General features: G+C 36.1%; 1 protein-coding gene across 4 annotated transcripts in view; it reads right to left on the bottom strand.

Moving 5' to 3' along the window:
- Positions 1–22,878, bottom strand: part of SNTG1 (syntrophin gamma 1) — a 956,656-nt gene that overhangs the window by 37,117 nt on the left and 896,661 nt on the right. For all 4 annotated transcript variants that reach the window (XM_058275521.2, XM_023589409.3, XM_058275519.2 and 1 more), the window contains 2 exons: positions 13,657–13,809; positions 9,964–10,056 (listed from right to left, as the gene is read on the bottom strand). In XM_058275521.2, coding sequence (XP_058131504.1) covers positions 9,964–10,056; positions 13,657–13,809 — 246 coding nt within the window. The remainder of the gene's footprint in view (positions 1–9,963; positions 10,057–13,656; positions 13,810–22,878) is intronic.

Raw genomic sequence — 22,878 nt, 5'->3', positions numbered from 1 at the left:
AGGAAACATTACTCTAAAGGTAGTAGAAAGCAACTAACATAATTTTTTAAAAAAAGACAGATAAGATGGACCAGTTTATATTTCAGAAGCTGCCTTAATCTAGTGATGGTGTGGAAAATGGCATAGAGGGATGAGATGCTCTGTCTCATAGCACTCAGACTTCCTGACACAAAAAGACATGTTGGAAAATACCAGTTCCAGGGCTATGCCTTTCATTAGACTCTAGACTTCTTGAGAGGAGGAACTCTTTTTGTATTTTCAGAGACTAGCAAAGGCCATGGAACATAGCAGATGTGTACTAAGGTTGGGTTCAATAAACGAGTCAAGAAGTACTATTTGGAAGATACTGCAACAATCCATGTGAGAATTTAATTAGCTAAATTAGTCACAACAGGAGCTGAGAAGAAGGATTGGAAGGCTGACAAAACTGAGCAAGGGACAACAGTAGAGACAAAATGTCCTCTTTCTTTTCATAACTGAGAGAGAGATACAAAAGTAGTCAGGCTAAAAAGTACCACAAGCTCAGTATCAAACACACTCTGCTTCACATGTGCTCAATATGCAGCTTCCCAGATCAGGATGCCTGTTTGAGCTGGAGTTACAGGACGGGGATTCGTGATCATGAAGTCGGTGGCTCACCTGGAGGAGTGGATGAGACCACTAATCCAAGCTCAGAGCTTTTCCAGCGAACATACCTTTTTTTCTTTTTCTTTTTTCGTCTAAATTTTTCCCCTCAACATGAGACTCTTCATAAACAGATGCCCAGGTTTCATTTCAGAGCATTTATTTGGGATATATTATGAAGATGGACGAGAATGAGGAAGAAGGAGGAGAGGAGGAAGAGGAGAGGAAGGAGAGGATGGAGATGAGGGAGAAAAAGAATAGGACAAATGTTTCTAAATTTCAGACCTGGTGGGTTATTTTGTCATCACTTAAAGACATTAATCTGATGCAGAGATGCACACAGGATTTATTTTAATAATATTCATACGAAAATTTTAAAAAGAGTCATCAAACGCTGTCTTAGTAACACATCTGTGTACACTACTGCAAAGGATGTGCTATTTGCTATTCTTATCCTATTTATTTTATTTTGAGAAATGTAGATTGTGTCTAAAATTTGGCAAGGACATTTGACTTTGTTGGTATAGATTTCTTGGACCCTTAGGGTTTCTCTTTGTGTGTTTTTGTTTTGTTTTGTTTGATTTGTCACTGCAGTTATGCTGTTGCTGCTGTTGATACTGCAGCTGTATTGTGACATGACAAAATTCAGCCACACTTATAATTCATATTTTCAGTTTTCTGTAGGAATCAACTCTTTTCCAGCTATTTTACAGTTTTTTTTAATTTTTAAAAGAAATTATGTATCACCACACAGCTGTCAGCTGAATGATTAGTAAAGACTCTAGAGAGAGAAAAAATGGGTTTACTTAGATAACTAAATCTAAGTCAATATATTTGTGAAATCTCTTCTCTTCTGGGTTATCTGCTGGCTGACCCATGACAGTGATTAATCACTTCATTAAGTAATTACTACATTTGTATATGTATCTGCATACCTATTTCTGAACCAGCACTATTCTTCCCACCCACATACAAATATAATTTCTAAAAGTTAATTTTGTACTTATGAGTGAGACATTTATTCCCTTTTCATTGAGCATATAAAATATCTTCCTGAAATTTAAATATTTGTATTTCTAGAGTCTGAAAATTTACATTTGACTCAAAGACGTTACTTGGGAAACTAGTGTGTTCATTAAATTAAGAAAACGTGATGAATGACGTTAGGATGCACCATCTTTCCTTCTGTGTTGAATCATCTTGATTGAGTTAAAAAAGCCACACAATTTTGCAAATGGTGGAAGACGGGTGTCTGGGTTACTGAGGCTCATGAGGGCATATCTTTGTCTAACCCAAGGCTTCTTAACCTTTTTCGTTCCATAGACCCCTTTTCCAGTCAGGTGAAAACCATGGACCCCTTCTCAGAATGTATCGGCAGATAGTTTTATGACACTCAACTAGCGTCAGGTTTAACCACTACCGTAATTTTGGAAGTATGGATGAGTATGAGTGATTTTTTGAGATATGCAATGACTGTAATGTGATATGAAATGAATACTACTGTAATTGATTGCATACATTATTAAGGGAAGGAAATGATGGGTTTCAGTCAGAAGTCAGAGAAAATAAAGATAATAAGTTGATTTTTTTCCGACTCAAGTCCAAGGATCCCCTGAAATCTTTCCATGGATTCCCAAAGGTTAAGAACCCCTGGTCTAATGCATGACTTGATCTATTTGAGAAGTCCCGGCTGGAGCCTAAACTGTGCTTTCCCAAAGAATTGGTTATCGTTTCATAGATCAGTTGCCTTGGTAAAGGCTGCTTGCCAGAAATTTGCTTGCATTGGAGTCCAAGAGGCCTTCTGGGATAGAATGCATGCTGCGGTAAGGACAGTTCTACAACATTGCATCATATCAGGAGAAGCTATTGCATGGCAAGTTGGTGTTTTACATCTATAATATGCCTAGTGCATCTGTAATATTTGAATCCTACGGTGTATCACACTAGGTGGGGTGTTTCTTTTTTCAACAATCTTAGAAAAGTTGTCCAACTAATGTAAGATATATAGCACTGATTTTATTTCATTAGAAGTGAGAAGGTGTCCTCCTTACTTTTTCAATGTCCTCTCTCAGAGAGCTTCCGAGACTAAATTCAATACATGGCCTATCCACCCCCCTAATGTATTTTTGCTTACCCAATGGCTCAAGTCAGATGCTCTGTGTTGTGCTTAGTTTCCCCTCTCTCACCATGCCCCACTGACTGCCATCCTCTTTACTTCTCAAATTCCTTAGTGCTCTGTTATCTTGCAGAATCTAGCTAATGTTCTGGCATAAAATGTGCATTAATAATTCTCTCTGAACATTTTCTTTAGGGCTATCTTTAAAATGCTGAAGGCTTTAAACAAAATTGACCTGATGAGTAATTCTCCTAAATGCCTGTGTCTGTTTTGCAATAAATGCAATGTTTCTCATTTTTCTAAGAGAAAGAAGAGTAATTTATCTAAAAAGAACATAGAAATTCCATCAGACAGCTCCTTGCCTTTGGTCATGTGTTAGAGTTGTCTCATCTACTCAATCAGGGGGAAAAGACAGAAAGAAACTGTAAAAACAAACATACTTGGAAGTGAATGTGGCTCGAGCAGTTGAGGACCTGCCTACCACGTGGGAGGATGTGGGGATGGTTCCCAGTGTCCCCTAAAGAAGACAAGCAAGATAGCAAGCTGACACAATGGATTGGTGCAGTGGACTGACAAAATGAGATGATACAATGAAGAGACACAATGAGGAAACACAATGAAAGACACAACAAGCAGAGAGCAGGTATGGCTCAAGCCACTGGGAACCTCAATCACACATAGGCAGTCCCGGGTTTGGTTCTGTTTGCCTCCCCTAAAAATAGAAGACACACAACAAATGGCCATGGAGAGCAGAGAATGAGCACAAATGGGGGTGGGGGGAGAAATAAATAAATTTAAAAAAAACATGCTCAGATTCCTGTGAATATTGTCATAATGAAGTCATAGCACACACATGTGGGATTTCTACGTAAGTAGGACACAGTACAAAAAAGTTTTTGGTTTTATATTTCTAAACATTCCTTTTGGATTTTCAATAAATATCTTTGACATGAACTAGTTAAAAGATTATAGGATGAAGAGCAGAAAATACGAAACAAAGGATTAGTTCTATTTTGAGAGATTTAATGTATGGATATATTATATAGCATATTATAATGATGCTATAATTAGATACATACTTCATGGAAAGACAAAATCAATATTATGAAGTGTGTGTGTGTTTGCCTGTATACAACAAGGTTATTTAACTTTAGGAGAAAAGATGCTTTTGATTAGTGACCATGAAGTTACTCTGGCCATATCAAAAACTTCTGAAAATAAAAAGTGTAAATATAGACAATATCAACTTCCTTTCAAAGTTTATTGAAATCTTGTAGAAATTCAAACTGTTGGCATGTTATCTCTACCGCCCTTCTGTGCTTTCCCAACTCTTTTCTTAACAGGCTCAGCAAGGGGTAACGAAACCGATGCCAATAACTTAGTAACATCTTTGCATGTCTGTAACTTTTGTAACTTTTTCTATTTCTTCTTGAGCATGTTTTTCAGTGCCAATAGAGAGAATTACAGCTCCCCTCTCCTGTTAATTCCAAAGGAACTTGCTACAAGGCAAGAAAAATTACTATTTGCCCCCACACACATACCTTTGCAGCACCTGCTAAAGCAGCTTATTAAAAAAATAAGTTTACCTCCCTCCCTCCCTTCCTCCCCCCCGCCCCTCCATATATGTGTGCTGTGAGTTCTGTTACTCTGGATGACCTTGAGTAATCCATAGTTGAAACATGTCTGTGACTCAATTTATATGTCCAGCTATGTCTTCTCTCTACTGCCCTCTTTGTACCATAACTTTCAGTCATACTGAGCATCTCTTAGTTCTCCAAATATACTGTATTTTTCAGTGTCGTCTGTGAACGTAGTTTTCTCAGGAATATCAGATGCCAGTTGAGGACACATTTTAAGAGTTTAAAATGTGGGTCTTACCCAGGTTCTCTCAATCCCAGTGATATATTATCATTCTGGTTTTGTAAGATCAAATACATATCTGATCATTTCCTTCCTCTAGCTCAAACTCTTCAAAGGAAGCTCTCTATTTTAAAGCTCTTATTTTAAAGAGTTCAGGGGAATTCAAATTCCTCTGAACACTTTCATAATCTGGAGTTTAGTAACCAACAGACTGTGGCTCTCATCTCTAGAGCCTTCATATTCTATAGTCTTCCTCTTTTCTGGATAATTTACCCTTCAGGTTGTAGCTTAAAGATCACTTCTGTGAAGTCCTCCTTGACCCCAAGACTGGCCTATCTGCCTCTCTTATGTCTTCCTCTAGTCAACAGGCCCTCAGTAAATATTTATTTACAAATCAAATGAATGTTTTGTAGATAATACTGCTGAAACCTCTGTTTAAACAGGAAATCTATTCATAAATTTAATCCATTGATACATATATGCATACCTAAGAAAACAGAATAGAATAAATATATGCTTTTAGGTATGCAAGTCATATAAATAATGCAATAGTACACTTATGTTGACTCATTAGTGAGAAAACCTGTCTCTAATACTGGAAAGTTTACATTTTAATAAAGATGAGAATTACACAGTACAAGCTCTACTGAATATGCCTGAAACTCCTACAAAGGAATCATTCTAAGAGAAAAGGAAAAACATGCAACCTCAAGGCACGCTGCAAATGCAAACTGAGGGTCCATAGGATAGAGTGATATTTCTGCATCTTGAAATTCCTTTTAAATGAGGAGAAACTGTTTTCCCTGGGAACATTCAAGCACAAGTGGTAAGGAGAATTAGCTTGAAGTAGACAGATGCCTTACTGCCTCCAAAGCGTTACCATTCCAGTGTAGACTAAAACTGTTGACTGTCGTTCAACACTATAAAAGTATCTAATCTGGTCTTTACTGCTCCATTTTTGTTTATATTTACTTTTTAAAACTTTCTTGTCAGAAATGAAAAAATATGGTTGCTTCTTTTTTATGTTAATGCAAGAATTCTCCCATTTGCTGCTGTGTTAACGGGGCAATATCTGCTTTATATGGTGCTCAATTAACCATTCTAGAAGAGTGGCCTCCTTTCCTGGAATCCGTACTTCTTCTTTAGCGGGCAATCTTTGGTTTGCTTCCAGAGTTATGGAGGCAAGATTAATCCACCGAGATCAGATTAGGAGTGCCTGTGGATTTTGAGGTACATACAGACAAAATGCATGCACCTGAAGGCTTTGTTGGTGCTATGATGCTTCTGATTCCAAATAGTGTTAAAATTGGCTGGATATATATTCTTAAAGATACTTTCTACATGAATATCAAGGGCAGTAATGACCTGGATATTATTTAATTATTTTAATTAAATATTGACTCAAAATATATTTTAATTTATGTAACTTATTATTTTTTGTATTTCCTTCTGGTATCACTCTATGGAATGGGGATAACGGCAGTAGTTCAGATCATAACCAGTCATAAATTAATAAATATGTTTTAACCCACAAAATTGTATTTTAGACACTTATTAACCCTCTGATATACTACAATATAGACTTGATGTACATTAAACACTTAAAATTGCCTGAAGCTATTGGGGGCTCACTAAACTGTAACCCAGAAGCCTTGTTACTTTAATGCTGATGCTACGTTGATCCCGCTCGTATCCCCTTATCTTGTTTCATAACCCTGATGCCTGATACTCTTGTATGTAGTCCTCGGTGTTTATTAATGGAATAACGTGAATCAGCCAAGAACTAACTGTGCCAGTTCTAAACAAAGTTGGCTGGCCTGGCATTCCTAAAAACCTAAACTTTAAACTTCAAGTGAATTAAACATGTAATCAACCTGCTCAAAATCAGAGATTAGACTATCTGTATTCTGTCACCTCGACGCCCGCACTCATCATGCTCAAATTGTCCCTCCCCGGTCATCCAGTATGAGTCAACAGGATGTCCATCTGCCGTGTTCCCCACCATTGCCCTGTGATTTTTGCTTTCAGCTGTCAAACCCCACCTCCCTTTTCGTTCAATCCATAAAACCCAAAGTATTTCCAACTCAGGGAGATAGATTTGCAGGCTATCTTTCTGTTTTCATGAGGTTAGTCTTTGCTGAATAAACTCTCTCTTCTCAAAGCCCTGGTGTCACTTTGACTTTTCTGTGTACATCAGGCAAGGACATGCTTTTGAGTTATGACAAAATCCATGGTTTTTCCAGGACTCTCTTGGTTTAGCTTGTTGACCTAGGGTAATTATTTATGGCTTTCCATCACATCTACGTGTCACTGTTGGGTAAATCCTAAAGCCACCATTGTAGTGCATATAGACTTTCCCCCTTCCTCTCAACTCTCAGAATGCCTTGAAATTAAATGCTTCCCATGGTTCTGTTAGAAAATGGAAGGTTATTGATTGCTAGTCCTAAAGGCCTGGCGTTTTTCCTGTGTACCAAGCTTGTAATGACTAAAATTCCATTTCCTGCCAAATGTTTTGCCCTGGATGGCGCTATACCAGCTTCCTTAGCCTCTTCTGAGAAATCACACAATCCTAGCACAGTCAAGGCCAGAGTGGAGGGGCAGTGGCATGTTGTTTAATGACCCTTATTACATGAATAGCAAGGAAGACACATAATTACACTACATGAGGTGTAAGGATAAACTCAGAATAGACTTGGCCACTCAGATGCACATTCGGATGAATTTTTTTGGTAAGAGGAATGTTCAGGTAAATTTTGTCAGCAGCATGTTCAAGTGAATTGTACTGCCTTCACATTGACTCTTGTGGAAGAGTGGCGCATGTGATAAGGTTGATGGTGATTCTGACAATGTTTCCTTTTGAAAAGTCAGAGAAATTTTATTTCTTCTAATTAATTCATTTACTAATGCCTGCTCATGGGCCTATTTGGATTTGAGTGATTCTCCAGGAAGCCTGGAGTTGTAGACAAAGCTTGAGCAATTTCATTTTATAGTTGTTGAAAAAGTCACTGGCATCTGAAATTCCGTATTTGGAGAAGGACTCTTTTGGCATTATGCAAAGGCAACAGATTAGAAGGCCAAAGTCAGCCAGCAAATACATGTTATTTAGTTTTTGCAATGTTAGAAATAAAAAGAAAAATCTAACCATCCTTAAATAATGTGAAAATGTGCATGACAATCTTGATTCCTGGTCTTTTGAAAAATCACAAGCTCTTTGAATACCAGTCAACCTTCCACCTACCTATGGCGGACTGGACAAGTGCAGACGTTGTGCTTTCATTTTTTCCTTCTTTCTAAAATCAAACTCTCCCACTCTGATTTACCCTCTGCCTTCCTCACGTATTTATAGCAGTGTCTTTTCCTGTTGGCATTTGTGTCTGAAAGTCCTCTGCAAGGCTTCGTTTCTAGCTAAAACATAAGCAAACCTGCAGGGAATTGCTCATTAATCCTTACAAGTTCTGCAAAGGATTTATCGATTTCTGAAGTCCAGCTTCGATGAAGGAGCAGTGGAATGGTTCTAGAAACCTAATGTAGTGAGAGAAGAGGCTGTCCTCTGAGGGGACCGGAGAATCGCACTGGAGGAGGTTTGATGGTGAGGCGGGTATTAGCTGAACTTTAAAGTTACATTCAATCTAGAATAAAATATGAATAATGATTTGGCTTTCTGATTTGTCACTCCATCCACACCAAGGTTGATTTTTTAGGGAAGGTTAACTGAGCATATGTCCCTCTCCTTTCAGTGTGTTTTGGGATACATCATTCCTGGAAAAGAAATCCTGTCTAGATCAGACAGGACCGTGGACAAGACCCTGAGAAGTTCCTTATGTACGATGACTAACATTCTCTGGCTAGAAACTCCGAAAACCCACAATTCCTTTTTTCTATAATTTTAGTGCATTATGTACATATGTGTATATATATGTATTTCATATTTTAACACCCTTCTCTATTTGGTAGAATGAGTGGACAAAAAAAATTTGTCAAGACATAAGAAATGTGAAAAACACTATGAAACAGCTTGATTTAATAGACATTTATAAAACACTACATGTCGTGAGACATTTTTCCAAGGTTCTTTTGTGTTTCTACATGTCTTCCTAACAGTGGCATTGACTGCCTTTGATACCGTTTATTTATTTACTTATTTATTTATTTCTCTCCTCTCCCCCCCACCCCGCCCCCCAGTTGTCTGCTCTCTGTGTCATTCGCTGTGTATTCTTCTGTGACTGCTTCTGTGTTTCTTTTTGTTGCATCGTCTTGCTGTGTCAGCTCTCCGTGTGGCACCACTCCAGGGCAGGCTGCACTTTCTTTTGTGCTGGGTGGCTCTCCTTACGGGATGCACTCTTGCACATGGGTCTCCCCTACGCAGGGACACACCTGCGTGGCACGGCACTACTTGCACACATCAGCCCTACATGGGCTAGCTCCCCACGGGTCAAGGAGGCCCGGGTTTGAACCGTGGACCTCTTATGTGGTAGGCAGATGCCCTATCCATTGGGCCAAGTCTGCTTCCCTGATATAGTTTTAAATCCATGTTTTCCCTGTTTTGATCTTAGATGCTGTGATGGTTAGATTATTGTGTCAACTCAGCCAGATAATTGTGCCCAGTTGTTTGGTCAAGGAAGCACAGGGTTAACTGTAATACAAGGGCATTTATGGACTTAAGTCACCTTTGACTTTACTGCAGTGGTAAATTATAGATAGCTGGTTATGATTACATCAATCAGGGAGTTGCCATCAGCAGTGAGTTACGCTAAACCCAATCAGTTGAATATCTTAAAAGAGGAAGTGATTGAGGGAGCATTGAGGAAAAATTTCCCAGCTCGTCTTTGGACAGGCAATATCTCCCATTACTCATCAGGAATCTTCTTTGGACTTTCATTGGAGCTCCTGGTTGCAGCCTGCCTGAGGAACCTGGACTTGTGCATCCCTACAGCTGCGTGAGAGACTCTGATCAATCTCTTACTATCGACAGATCTCACTTGTTGATTTTCTTTCCCTAGAGAACTCTGACTAATACAGATGCTGATACAGCAAATTCATTAGAATTACTTTTAAGAAATTTTATTTCCTGGGAAAACTGTTTCTCTCTCATAAAAGACCATAACTTTTAGGAAAGAGAATATACACCCTCACTTTAATACAGTTATAATGTCTTGCTATAATGTATTTATTTTATTAAAAATAAGCTTTTGCTTTATATAAACAAGTAGAAGCATAATTTAGCTTTTATTAGCAAAACCGAAGATCTTAAATTTGACACAAGTCAACAAATTAAAATACTGATAGATGTAAGAAGGTAAGTTGATCATACTTAAATTTGAAAGTGTGTAACATATTTTTTAGAGGCAATCTGAGCACATTACCTTCGTTGCAGCATCAAAGCAGATAAATCCTGTGCTGAAGTCAATGGTGAGTCCCATTAGATGACTTTCCAGCACACATGCATAAGTCTTGCACTAGACAGAACAGAAAACAGAGTGACATTTCATGTCATTGGTCTAATATTGATAATAATAGCCAACAGTATTCAAACATTGTATCGCAGTCCCAATAATAAATACTGCATACAATAATTATCTTAATACTGACTACAAATGTATAAGGTAGGCAATCTTATCACCATTTTAAAGCTAATTAAGTAGAAGCTGAGTTTGTTGGTTTTTAAACATGACATAGAATACACAGGGCTGTTTCCAGGCTGTCCCTTTGCATCCAATTTTCCTTGCAACATGCATTCTGCTAGTGCTGTATTTACAACCCAAACCACTGTAAAGTATTGCAGATGTAGGCAGGATGATGTTAAGTTGTCATATGCTCTAGCTAAATGTCACCACATTTTCATTAAACCAAAGAGAATGATTGAAGATTAAAGTCCTACTCAAGTTCCTGGCATATAATATTAAAAATATATTGTCTATAACCAATAAGTTTTATGGATATTATTAAAGGAAAACTCTCAGGCACACAAACACAGATTCAATCATCAAATCTAAAGAATATGAGAAACATCCTGACATTTCATGTCTGCATGTCCTTCCATAATGTACAAACTATTTCCCAAAGATATTTTACCTCTTGCCTATTTATTTGTGTAAATCTCCTGTTTATTTGAAACATCAATAATGTAATAACTTTTACATTGATATAAGATTATATTTTTACTTATGCAAATATTTTGGGGAGACTAATAAAATATGGATAATGAAATAATAAAAAAAGATTAAAATACATATGAAATAGAATTCTGATACTTTTATTAATTATGATTATTATTACATCATTTATTTGAATTTAATTATAACCTACAGAGGGCTACTCAACTAATGAAAACACTTGTAATTCACATTCAAAGAGAAAGAGAGAGAAAGTGAAAGAAAGAAAAGAAAAGGAAGAAAAGGAAGGAAGACTTATCTCAATCTGATTTTCTATACCAACATTTATATCTTTATTTTTATAATACTGTATATAAAATACATTATATGAATCATTTTCTGACTATAATCAAGACTAAATGCATCAAGGTTCGCAATACAAAAAAAAATCTATATTAATGTATTTAAGCCTAATTTGCAAAGGGAAAATGATAGTCCTGTAGAATTATCCATTTGGAGTAAAAATTTCCAAAAAGCAGGAAGAGGACATACTTAATGGGCCATAACAGTTCATTTTGGGTGTAGTTGCACTTTCTTAGACATCTTACATACTCATGTCCACCTTTTACTACTTTATCAAAACAGCTATCAACATTAAGGAATGCTCAAGGTTATATAATTTACTACTGTTTAAATGCCATTGTATGCTATTTTCAAGTACTGTCATTTTTTTAAAAGTCAGATGAATGCACCTTCATATTATGTATCACAATTTATAAAATTAATTTCAGCATTGCAATTTAAATGAATTGTCTCAATAAATGTTAAATTGACACAGATGGATATGTCAAACATTGAGACCTACAGAAGTTTAGTTATTACACACTATTTGAAGATAGATCGTACAGAAAATACTTATTTTAATATGCTCATTTGGATGGCAAACAAGTATTCATAGCCAAGTAAAACACCTGTTAAATGAGTTCAAAATATTATCAAGAAAATGTAATCAATTTAAAAAGTGATATAATGCATCCTTAAAATTCTTCTTTTTAAAGAGATATATTAATTCAAAGTGAGTTAGCAGAAGTTCAGAAAGTATTGCCTGCTCTTATCAGTAGTATTCATTGATTTTAGAACATGGTTAAAATTAGGACACATTTTGGCACTGTAATTAAGTAAGCCTTTTACCAATGCTTTGAATACCAGGGAGATGTAAAATTTTACTCATAAAAATCGTCATCATGCTGTTTTAAGATCCACTGTATCTTCCAAATATTAAGGGGTTAATTTAAATGACAATGCAGATTGATGATTTTGTAAATATATGCCTTCCATGAATCATGTATCAAATATGTAGATACATAATATTTATACTATTAGTTTAGTGATAGGAAAACAACATGAAAATAATTAGGGGAACAGATTAGGAACTAGAAAATGTTAGTGTGCAGACCCATTAATGAAAATCAACTTCAAAATAAAAAGTAATTTTATTTATTAATCTATTAATTATATTAATCAATTTGTTGCTTCTGCCTTTGTGTATATTTTTACAATAGGACATATGTTGTCTTTTATTTGATTTCTTTACCAAATATAATGACAATGGAAATATTGAAAATATTGTAGAAAAATATAAGATTTTTCATATATAGTCACGGTCTTGTATTTTGGAAAGACACTAACTAGCAGAGTTCAGCCCTTAATTACTGAACTCTGATAGACAAAGAGAAATGATAAAATCTATTTAAAAATTAACAGCTAAAAAGGCATTAAGTATTTTACTGCTTACTCCCAGTTTGCTATCAGCATATGGTATCTTTGTTGTAAATAGAAAAGAGACTCCAAAGTTCTGTATTACTCAAAATATCAGCTTGGAGAATGGGAAGCCCAGATTTAAAAAAAAAAAGTATTAAAATTTGGAGAAACCACATGATTTATTTTTAATTCATGAAAAGTTAAAATGAGATCAACATGTAAAATTGTCATGTTGCTGTTTCTAAGTGAACTGAAATAATCTAGAGGAAACGAGAATTAGAAAAAAATTAAACAGTGAAAAGTCATTCAGTCGAATTATATTTTAATACTTGAAAATGGTCCTAGATATTGACACTTTGATGAAACAATATTCAAGATATTGTTCATGTTTTTATTTTTGGTATTATGTGGTCATGCTCAGAGAACAGGAAATGGCTTTGGAAACAATTGATTAAAACCAGGGCATTTCCTTTATTAGATATATATTAGACATTTTCTAATTAAAACTAGAAATATATGGGAAGCAAACTTGGCCCAGTGGTTAGGACATTCATCTACCACATGGGAGGTCCGCGGTTCAAACCCCGGGGCCTCCTTGATCCGTGTGGAGCTGGCCCATGCGCAGTGCTGATGCGCGCAAGGAGTGCCCTGCCACGCAGGGGTGTCCCCCGCATAGGTGAGCCCCACACACAATGAGTGCACCCCATAAGGAGAGCCGCCCAGCGCAAAAGAAAGTTCAGCCAGCCCGGGAATGGTGCCACACACACGGAGAGCTGACACAGTAAGATGACACAACAAAAAGAAACACAGATCCCTGTGCCGTTGACTACAATAGAAGCGGACAAAGAAGACCACGCAGCAAATAGACGCAGAGAACAGACAACAGGGGCGGGGGTGGGGGGGAAGGGGAGAGAAATAAATCCAAATAAATAAATAAATAAATAAATAAATAAATAAATTTTTTTAAAAAGCTAGAAATATATTTTGGTGAGTGGTGGAAAATAGCCTAGAAAAGTCAAATCGTGGAAAAATTAAAATTTATTTCATTTCGTAACAATGGCTAATTGTCTAATGTATTTACGAAGGAAGTCAAGAATAATGAAATGATATTTTATGCTAATTTAGATTTAAATGAAAACTCAAGGTGAGTGGACACCTATCTTCTGGGAAAGTCGCAGATGCTAAAATGCCACCGGAGCTCACCTGTATCCGTTCCACCTCTAGGAAGGTTGCTGTTTGGAAGGCTCTCTCCCACTGTGCCAGGTCACTGTCTAACTCCACAGAGAAGTAGAGGTCCTCCCCCATCTCGGACTGCACGGTGAAGCAGTGTTTCCGTCGGTCCAGCAGGTCACTGTCCTGATGAAAACCTGGAGTTACACAGTCTGGTATATTCATATTGCTAGCATGAACATGCCTTAAAGCAGTGTTGACCGATTCATGGTGGAGTGGCCACCTTCAAAAAAGAACTCTCTGTGATATCACTGAGCCTTTATTCAAAATGGTCTAAGTAACCAAAACCGAGGCCCCAATATCTGTGACTAACACCTGTCTTCTCTGCATTCACATTAAATACAATAGAAATTGGAATTTCTGGCTTCAACCCTTATTAGAAACATAACTACTAAATCATTTTAACATGGGAGACTCAGGTTATTAATCTATACTAGGGAATATTACAGAAGCTCTTTGCTTCCATCCAGTGTTGCTGTGAGGATGGAAATCAATGATGTATGTGAAAATGTTTGCAAATTTTAGAGCTGTATAATTATACTATATTGATTGCGTTGAGTTTTGCAACTCTGAAAGGACCATGAAAATATTTATATGTATTAGAAGCAAAAAGATCAGCCTAACTTATCTACAGCATTAAAAAAAATTAATATATACATTAACCTCACATATGTAATGCTCTTTCATTGACTCAAAAAGGCTCTGACTGGCAATTTCTTAGTCTTCCAAGAAGTTTTTAAATAAAGTGTTCAGAAATCTACTTGTATTCCAATTTCAAATTTGCTACAACTTGGAAAAGTGCAGTTAAGAATTGATGAAATAGGATAATCCCATGCAATATAATGAAAGTTGTCCAAAGATTAATCACTAGTGTCTTACACGTAAATTCATCACTATCAAACACTCAGAATGTCAGAAGGAATACCCTAATTTGGCAATTGCTTTTGAGAGGATAATTATTTTTTCAATAAAGCCTTGCTTTCTCCTTGGATACTTAAAAGTGCTAGGGGAGGATCTAATGAAAGTCAGTTACTTATATTGTTTTGGAGCACATCTCCATTGTTTGCTGTCAGTAGATGCTCAGAAAGCTAAAAGGAGGATGCATTCATTATATTTATTCTATCTTATCTTATCTTAAAGGGAAAAATGAAAATATAACATTTACATGAATATGGTACAATGACAAGCAGATTGTAAATTTTTTTTAGTAATTTGAAGCTTAGATTGTCTAGGAAGGGTTATAATTACAGATGTCAAATAAAAAACTGTGCCAGTAAATTGTTACTATAATTTATGATAAATGTCATTAAGAAAAATAAGAGTATGGTATTATATCAAAATAGATTGGGAAGCCAGAGAAAGGTCCTCTTAGGAATTGAATTTTAAACCATTAGCTGAAAAAGATAAATAAGTGGAGGAAAGTGCTCCTTCCAGTGAGAGGGTATGGTGCAGGCAAAGACCTAAAGGAATAGAATATGTGGTATGTTCCAGAAATCCCAATTAAAGGAAGAGAGAGATGAGGTAAGTGGAGAATTAGATGGGGTTTCGGGTCACGTGACAAATTTTGGATTTTAACATAAGTGTAATGAGAAGCCACTTATGAAACATTATAGCAAATATCTGTTCTGATTATACTGCAGATATTTCAGTATCTCTATTCGTCTTTTAATTTGATAATATTGGCACAAAAATTATAATTAAACATTGCAGAGTTTCAAAAAAAGGCAATTTGGTAGTCTATTAAATTGACCTTAACTTTCCTTGAAATATACAAATTTAATCCCTTTACAAGCCAGAAAATTTCATTATTTTTCTTCTCATAATGTATAGGTTGAAATGGAGTCTTAAAATTATCTTCATTTAATATTTTCTGTTCTGTTGGCAAAATTTGCTCATTTACTCTTCTAAAACTCAATTTAGCTTCTTCTATTATGTCACCCAACATCGAAGAGGATTCTGTAACAACTCTTCAAATAAAATTTCAACAACTACCATACCTGTAGTCATTGATTATTGTTACTTTTATGTTCTATTTCTTTAAACTTCCTCACAGTTTAGTGAGAGACAGATATATGAAAAAAAAAATCATTATGTCGATAATATAAAGCTAAAGTGCCAAGGAAACAGAAAAAAGAGCAATAAATCAAACTTGAGAAAAAGTAGAGGGAAAACAGTTTATTCTAGGAAGGGATTGTGTTATCATTAAGAATATAGGTTCTCCAGCAACAACAATCAACCACACAAATGGCTACTGTGTAAGGAAATAAAATGGGAAACAAGCCTCAAAGAACCCTGCTCATCATGGTGAGGCGTTCCCACCAAGGCATCTGCAATGTAAACCACTAAAAGATCTGAGGTCATAAAGAGGCAAGACCCACTGTGTCCTTTGGAGAGAGAAAGCAGGTGAGTAGGGAGAAGGAGGTGTAGGGGAAAGTGCAGACAGCTTTTCGGGACTGTAGCAGTTTGATATAACTGATGAATTCCAAAAAGAAATATTGGATTTTGCTTGTAATCTGATCTGTACCTGGGCATGACTGAGTTATGATTAGGGTGTTGAGCCCCCACCCCTTGGTGGGTGGAGACTCACAGATAAAAGGCATGGCAAAGCACAGCGTTGAGGGCTTTTAATGTTGGAGTTTTGATTTTGGAGTTTGATGCTGAAGACTTAAACTGGAGCTCTGTGAAGTCAGCACTCAGAGGAAAGAGAAGCCAGCCCCAGGAAGGAAGGAAACTTAAAGCCAGAGAAAAGCAAGCCCCAGGAACATAGGATCCCAGGAAGCCTGAGCCCTCCCAGAGGTCGGCCGCCATCTTGCTCCAAATAGACTCTGGTGAGGGAAGTAACTTATTCTTTATGGCCTGGCATCTGTAAGCTCCTGCCCCAAATAAATACCCTTTATAAAAACCAACCAATTTCTGGTATTTTATGTTAGCACCTCTTTGGCTGACTAAAACAGGGATCCTTCAGAAATTTAGTGAAAGTTGACTATAACTCACTCATTTAAAAATCTGATGCCAACATAATCACCCAAAATAACTGCTTGGACTTCCGAGTTGGAGTTTCTACCATGAGGCTTTCTGGGAGTCACTTTTCCCGCTCAAGCCATCTCAATAGACCGTGCTTCCTTTTCTTCTCTTCAAGTTGTTGGCAGCAAATGTCAAGGTGCATACAAATAACCATGTATTTACTGATTGAACAATTTAAAATAAGATATGAAGAAACAGTGAGTGCTTTTGCCTGAAAGTGAAAATAGCATATATGAATTTTTATGCATGTATATCACATACATATAAATGAGTATGAGTATAAATTAAATGTAAAAATAAATTCACTCTCTCCACTCTTCTGTCTCTTTCTCTCTCTCTCACACATGCTCAGAGAAGGTGCTAAGTATATAAGTTTACTCCCTATGCCTGAATCTCAGCAATCATATTTATTAGTAGGTAACGGTAGGAAAACTTGGGTAATATGCTTATCTTCCCTATAGCGTCCTTCAGTCATCTGTAAAATGGAAATAATGAATTGATTTCATAGTGGTGATTCAATAAGATAATATATGTAAATTTATTAGCATAGTCTCTGACATGTAATAGTTCTTATTTAACATTAGATACTTCTATTATTAAAGTGTATATTCAAATATGTACTCTGCATTCTCTTCTTTAACTTGCTTTCCTTAGGCATTTGTTTACTTTTTTCAGAGTCTGAGTTTCCCCCAGTAGAATTAATAGCTTTCAGAATATGTTTCCCTCATTGGAAAGAATCATTAAATAATATTTGTAGTAATTATAAAATAATAATAATAGTATTCCTAAACTTCTCTTGACACTACCTTTGTGCATTTACTTCAATTATCACTTCTTCAGAAGTGTCTCCTCTTTTGTTAGTTTATTCTGAGTCCCCTAGACAATTTCTGTGAATCAGTAACTAAATGATTCTGTAATAATAATAATAATTATATAATCTAAAATTTCCTTTGTGCTATATAGTCACAAATCAAAGTTTAGGAAAATGAACACAAATGAATTTTAAATATTTTCAGCTTTAAGACTATAACAGATCACCAATATACTAAAACTACTTTTCTATTAGTGTCACCTATTGCCTGCCAAAGTAATTATTTTCAATATGGCTTTGCCTTTAAATTATTGCCCATATATACACAAGTAAATCTCATTATCTAAAAAGCAGAAGAAAAACTCTTTATCTTCTGAAAAAAAGTCATTAAATGACTCTTTACAATTATTTAGTTGAAATAAATTTTAAAATTAACTTAATCTTAAGACATTTGGGACGTCAAAAATATGAATTAAAATCCAACCAAGGAAACATTCCATATATGAAAGTCAGTTCATAATGAATTATCCTAGAAATGAAGGAACACAACCTTAAATTCCCTTCTTGGCCTAATAAGACTATAATCTCTGCTATGAACTAACATAATAGAAAACTGCAGAGTACACATATTCTTCAAATAGCATCTCCAATTTAATCTTTACAATAATCCATGAAAATGGGTGGTAATCTCTGAGGAGAAAAACCAGTCTCAGCCATGTTCGTCTTTTCCTCATTTGGAGGTGAGTGTCATGGCATTGAAGTACATCAGTTTGGGGTTGAAACAGCTTCCATTTGAATGCCACACATATACACAGACATATGGCCACACAAAGACACAACCACACATATCTATCTCCATACTCCAGTGTGAGGCTGCCCTGGTGATTGAAGGATAGTCAGGAAAGTGCCACCTTCTAAAAAAATTAGCTAAGGTGAAAGAGGAACACGCTTGCCAGAACTGAGTACTCTGATGCTTCGCTCTGCCATTCTTTAGACTTTGCATGCACCCTGTATGTGTGTGCAGCGAGGTATGTGTGTGAATTTTCTCCCAGCTTACAATGGCTGCATAAACGTGAACGCTGGGCTTTATCAATGTTTATTTATTGCTGTATTAATAAAAACATTTTCTATCAGAGGACCATCATGTATAAAATTCTTTTGTAGATATTATCTCATTCAATTTCCATTCTGCATTTGAGAACTTGAAAACTTAGAAAGGTCATATGACTTAACTTTACATAGTGAAGCTTCAAAGATTCTAAAATTTAAAGGTAAAATAAGAATTTAAAAAATGTAACCATTTTCTACAAATTTTTCTGATTACTATTCTAAGGATGAATATTTTAAGAGTAGAATTCTTAGATTCAGAATTCTGAGTGAGGAAAAGTACCTTAGCTAAGGCAGGTGTCAGATAACTTCCTAGTGGCATGGCAGTTTAAAAAAGCAGCATTCTTTCCAATAGTGTCCTTGTGGCACTCGATTCTTCCTTTTTTAAGAAAAAGCATATTAGCTGACTTCTGGGGCTACAGCAGAGTTATGTTTTCCGTAACTCTTGGTAGGCAGGGGCTATGCTGACCCCAACCAACTGCCTGTCCTTTCAGGATAGCCCTGTGTTTATAGTATCCACATTATTCCCTGCCTTAGCCAGAGCCACATACTGTGGCTTCAGCTCATTCACTGACTTTATATGTGTTACATTTATCTTTCTACAGGACTTAGGCAAGTGAAGCCTAACTTAAATAAGAGTTTGATTAAAGACCTCTAGTTTCCTCATTCTGATGTATTACAGTATGGGGAGGAATTCTGTATTTCCTCAAGGAGAAAAATGTGTGTTTGTTTTAATATGATAATATTAAAGGAAAACGACAGATGGAGTGGAAACAGAATATGATTACCAAGAAAAATGTTTTGTTGCATTTGATATGCATTCTTATTTCTTGCTTAATATATTTAAACTAGTTTTTCTTATTATTTTGATTGATATGAAAAAGTATTTTCCTTAAGACATTAACACTGAAACAAATAGAAGCTTTACTATCATAAAATAGAGTTATTGCAAACAAAAAATCAGACTAGCATGAGATAAAACAAAACATTGAAATTAATTTCTCACAGGTTTAAAATGGATGACTTTCAAAATTTGCCTATTGAGATTAATGGTTTTAATTAATGGTTACAATATTCATTTTCTAGATTTCAATTCTAATATTGTACTTTTGAGAACAATGAAATCGTACTAAAAAATCCTCAAATTCAATTTATGATAACCCATATGCAGAGCATATGGTTTTCCAGAGAAAGTTTTCCTGGGATAAGCAATTTGCTTCCTTGGTACTATAATTGTGTGCGTGGCAGGGTCATAGCCAGTGGGAGGTGTGGTTTGACCTTGCTTTCAAGAAATGGTCCAAATAATCCCATATTCAAATATTTCCAAAGAATAAAGTTGTAATTCTTGGTCCCTAAATCTTGGCGTTAGAACATTCTTCAATTTGTTAGTATTTCTTTTTGAAAACAAAATCCCTTACACTGCAATTTATACTAAATTTTTCGTAATCTTTCTTCAGTTGTGATTAAAAAAAAAAAAAAAGGTGGTCACCACTACTTAAAAGTAACCTTTTATATCCTTGAGGACAATTATTAAGTCACCTCTCATGTTTCTTCTTATAAAACCAAATGGAGCAAATTATAGTTCCTTTCCTCATAGGTGCCATGTTTTAGCAATTTAATTATCTTTGTAGCTCTCCACTGCGACCTGGCCATTTTTTTTCTAATCTCTCAAGTAGTAAAAGCCATAAACCAGCCAGAATGAATCCATATGGATCTGAACAACAGGAGCTATAAAGGGAATTACCGGTGTCACCTCCAAATTGCACTTCTATTTATATACCCTAGTATACTATGTTAGTGTCATACCTGGGAGATGTAAAAAGTGCAGGTCATTGTGGGAAATGCTATTGGGCTAGCAAACCCTCTCCTAAGATAAACTAGTCAGCCTGCACATTTCTTCAGGCTGTTTTGGACTGAACTGTTCAATTAGTGCTCATGAATATAGATGATATGATTTTTGGCCAGACTTTTGAGTCCTCTTCTAAAGGAAGATTTAGGACTAAAGAGAAAGCAATTTCCACCCTGGGCCCATTAAATAATGTCCTTTTGTCCCTATTGTTACTTCTTTTAAACAAATATTAAGTTGTTTTCATATACCCACAACTACCTCAGGAAGTACCTTACTTTTGGCTTGTTGGAGTTACTCAGTCATTGTTTGTTAGAAAATATTGCATGTCTGCTGTATACCAGACACTCCCATTACAGTGGCATACCACGGAGCAAAACAGATGACATCCCTGACTCCTGGAGCTCTGGCTTGAGTGAAGAGCAGACCATACCCAAACAAGAGAAATTATAATCATAATATGTCAGATGGGAAGAAAGACAGGTAAGAGGTTGGGCAGTTCTAGCCTTCAAGGGTGTTGCCATTGTAGGAGGAGGGTCAGGGAAAGCCTCTTCAAGGAGGAGATATTTGAGAAGACCACATAAGATATTTGAGAAGGATGACAATGGGGTTCAAAGAACTGGGGGGTAGCAGGATAGGATGAACTAGGGGAGGCAGTAGGAGATGACAGAAGAGAGAAGGAGGGTGGAGGAGGTTGGTGTGATAGAAACTTTTTAAGGTAGGTGTTGTGAAGGCTTTGGACATTACTTTGATTCATATTGGAAGCTAATTGGAGGCAAAGGTTAGAGCAGAGCTAGATGATGATTGTATTGGCCTAATACAAGTGAGACACAAGGGAAAGGGTGAGAGGTGGTAGGTTTGGGATATATTTTGCTCATGAATAAGATAAGGGGTGTGAAATAAAAGGGACTTCAGAAGTGATGCCAAGGTCTTTGCCTTAAGAAACTGAAAAACCAGAATGGTTATTAAAAGAGGTAGGTGCTCACATGTGGGGGGGGATGTTAAATTTGAGATGCTTATTTGGCATCCAGGTGGAGGTTCCTAGAAGGCATTAAATCCTTAGTTGGAATGTATGGGAGAGGGCTGAATAAATCTGCAATCATTATCATATAAATAATATTTTAAATGATACAATTGACCACTGGTTGGGAATACCTAAATCTTGAGCTAAGACATACATGTATTGGTAATACAGAGTCATGTTTTGTCTGAGTAATATTTGGTCCTCCTCCTTTCTCAGTTCTCTACATAATAGTATGATCATCAAAAACACATTTCAATAATAAATTTCCTTTCACAAACCCCAAAATAGTATGATTGTTGATTTTTCACTTTTCTGTTAAACAGAAAACATGCTTATATATGTGCTATACATAAATGTATCTAATTCATTATTTAAAACGATATATATTACTTTGCACACATACATACATATACATATATACTAGTGAAAAATATAGTTCCATCTATATAATTTTGTTGGGAAAATGGAGGTAATGAAAATAATTTTGCATGGCATAACTCACAGCCATCATTTACATCTGGAATAAAACACATATTGCTCTCCTTTTGCTTACAACTCTTTTTCATTCCTGATATTCAAAAAAACAAACTAACTGCCTTATGATGTGCATTGCCTCAGTTTGCATCAACAATAACAAATGTAACTGTATGCACTGCATAAACTGAGTAACTCTAGCTTTATGAAAATACAAAGCATACAGGCACTCTTCTATTCAAAATAACTTTTTATTTCTGAGCATTTTTTTCTCCAGAGGCACTGAATTATGGGGGGAGGAAACAATCCACTGGAAATGAACTTTACTTAATTAATTCCATTAAGATAGCTCTTATATGACTGTCCTCTGATGAAGAGCCGCCTCTCCTGAGGAACTTTTTGATGAAGGGCCAGTGCAGCCTGCCACATTCAAGGTCAATGAGGCTGGACTGGAGCTGAGAGCACAATCTGGCTTGGGGCTCACCTTCCTCTTTGCTTCTACAGCCCTGATGCTTCCTTTATCCTCAGGGAACCAGGGAGCTTCTTTAGAGGATGAGAGTTCCAAATAGGACTAGTCAATAAAATCAGACGAAGGGAAAGTATGGCCTGGAAAGCTTTGGCAGAAATGCTGGGAAGAGCCACTGCCATTCTATAAGTGTGTTCTAGCTGGCAGAGCTCTGTCTTCACACGTGTCTGTGACATAAGATGAAATTCTCTCTCAAAAAAAAAGTATTTTGAGAATTATCCTAGAAAGGGCAACACTTCATAATCCCATGAGAAAAACTGAGTATTATTTTTAGTGTTTTGGTACCATCATGTAATTTTCTAATATATGTATTGATCAAATACTGCTTCATGAGGCTTTTATCTGTAAGTCAATGTGCTTGAACCCATAAAGAGTGCTTTACA

This window comes from Dasypus novemcinctus, chromosome 14, assembly GCF_030445035.2.
Source record: "Dasypus novemcinctus isolate mDasNov1 chromosome 14, mDasNov1.1.hap2, whole genome shotgun sequence".
Taxonomy (NCBI): domain Eukaryota; kingdom Metazoa; phylum Chordata; class Mammalia; order Cingulata; family Dasypodidae; genus Dasypus; species Dasypus novemcinctus.
Note: the sequence above shows the minus strand (reverse complement) of the source record. Positions and strands in the feature narration are given on the sequence as shown.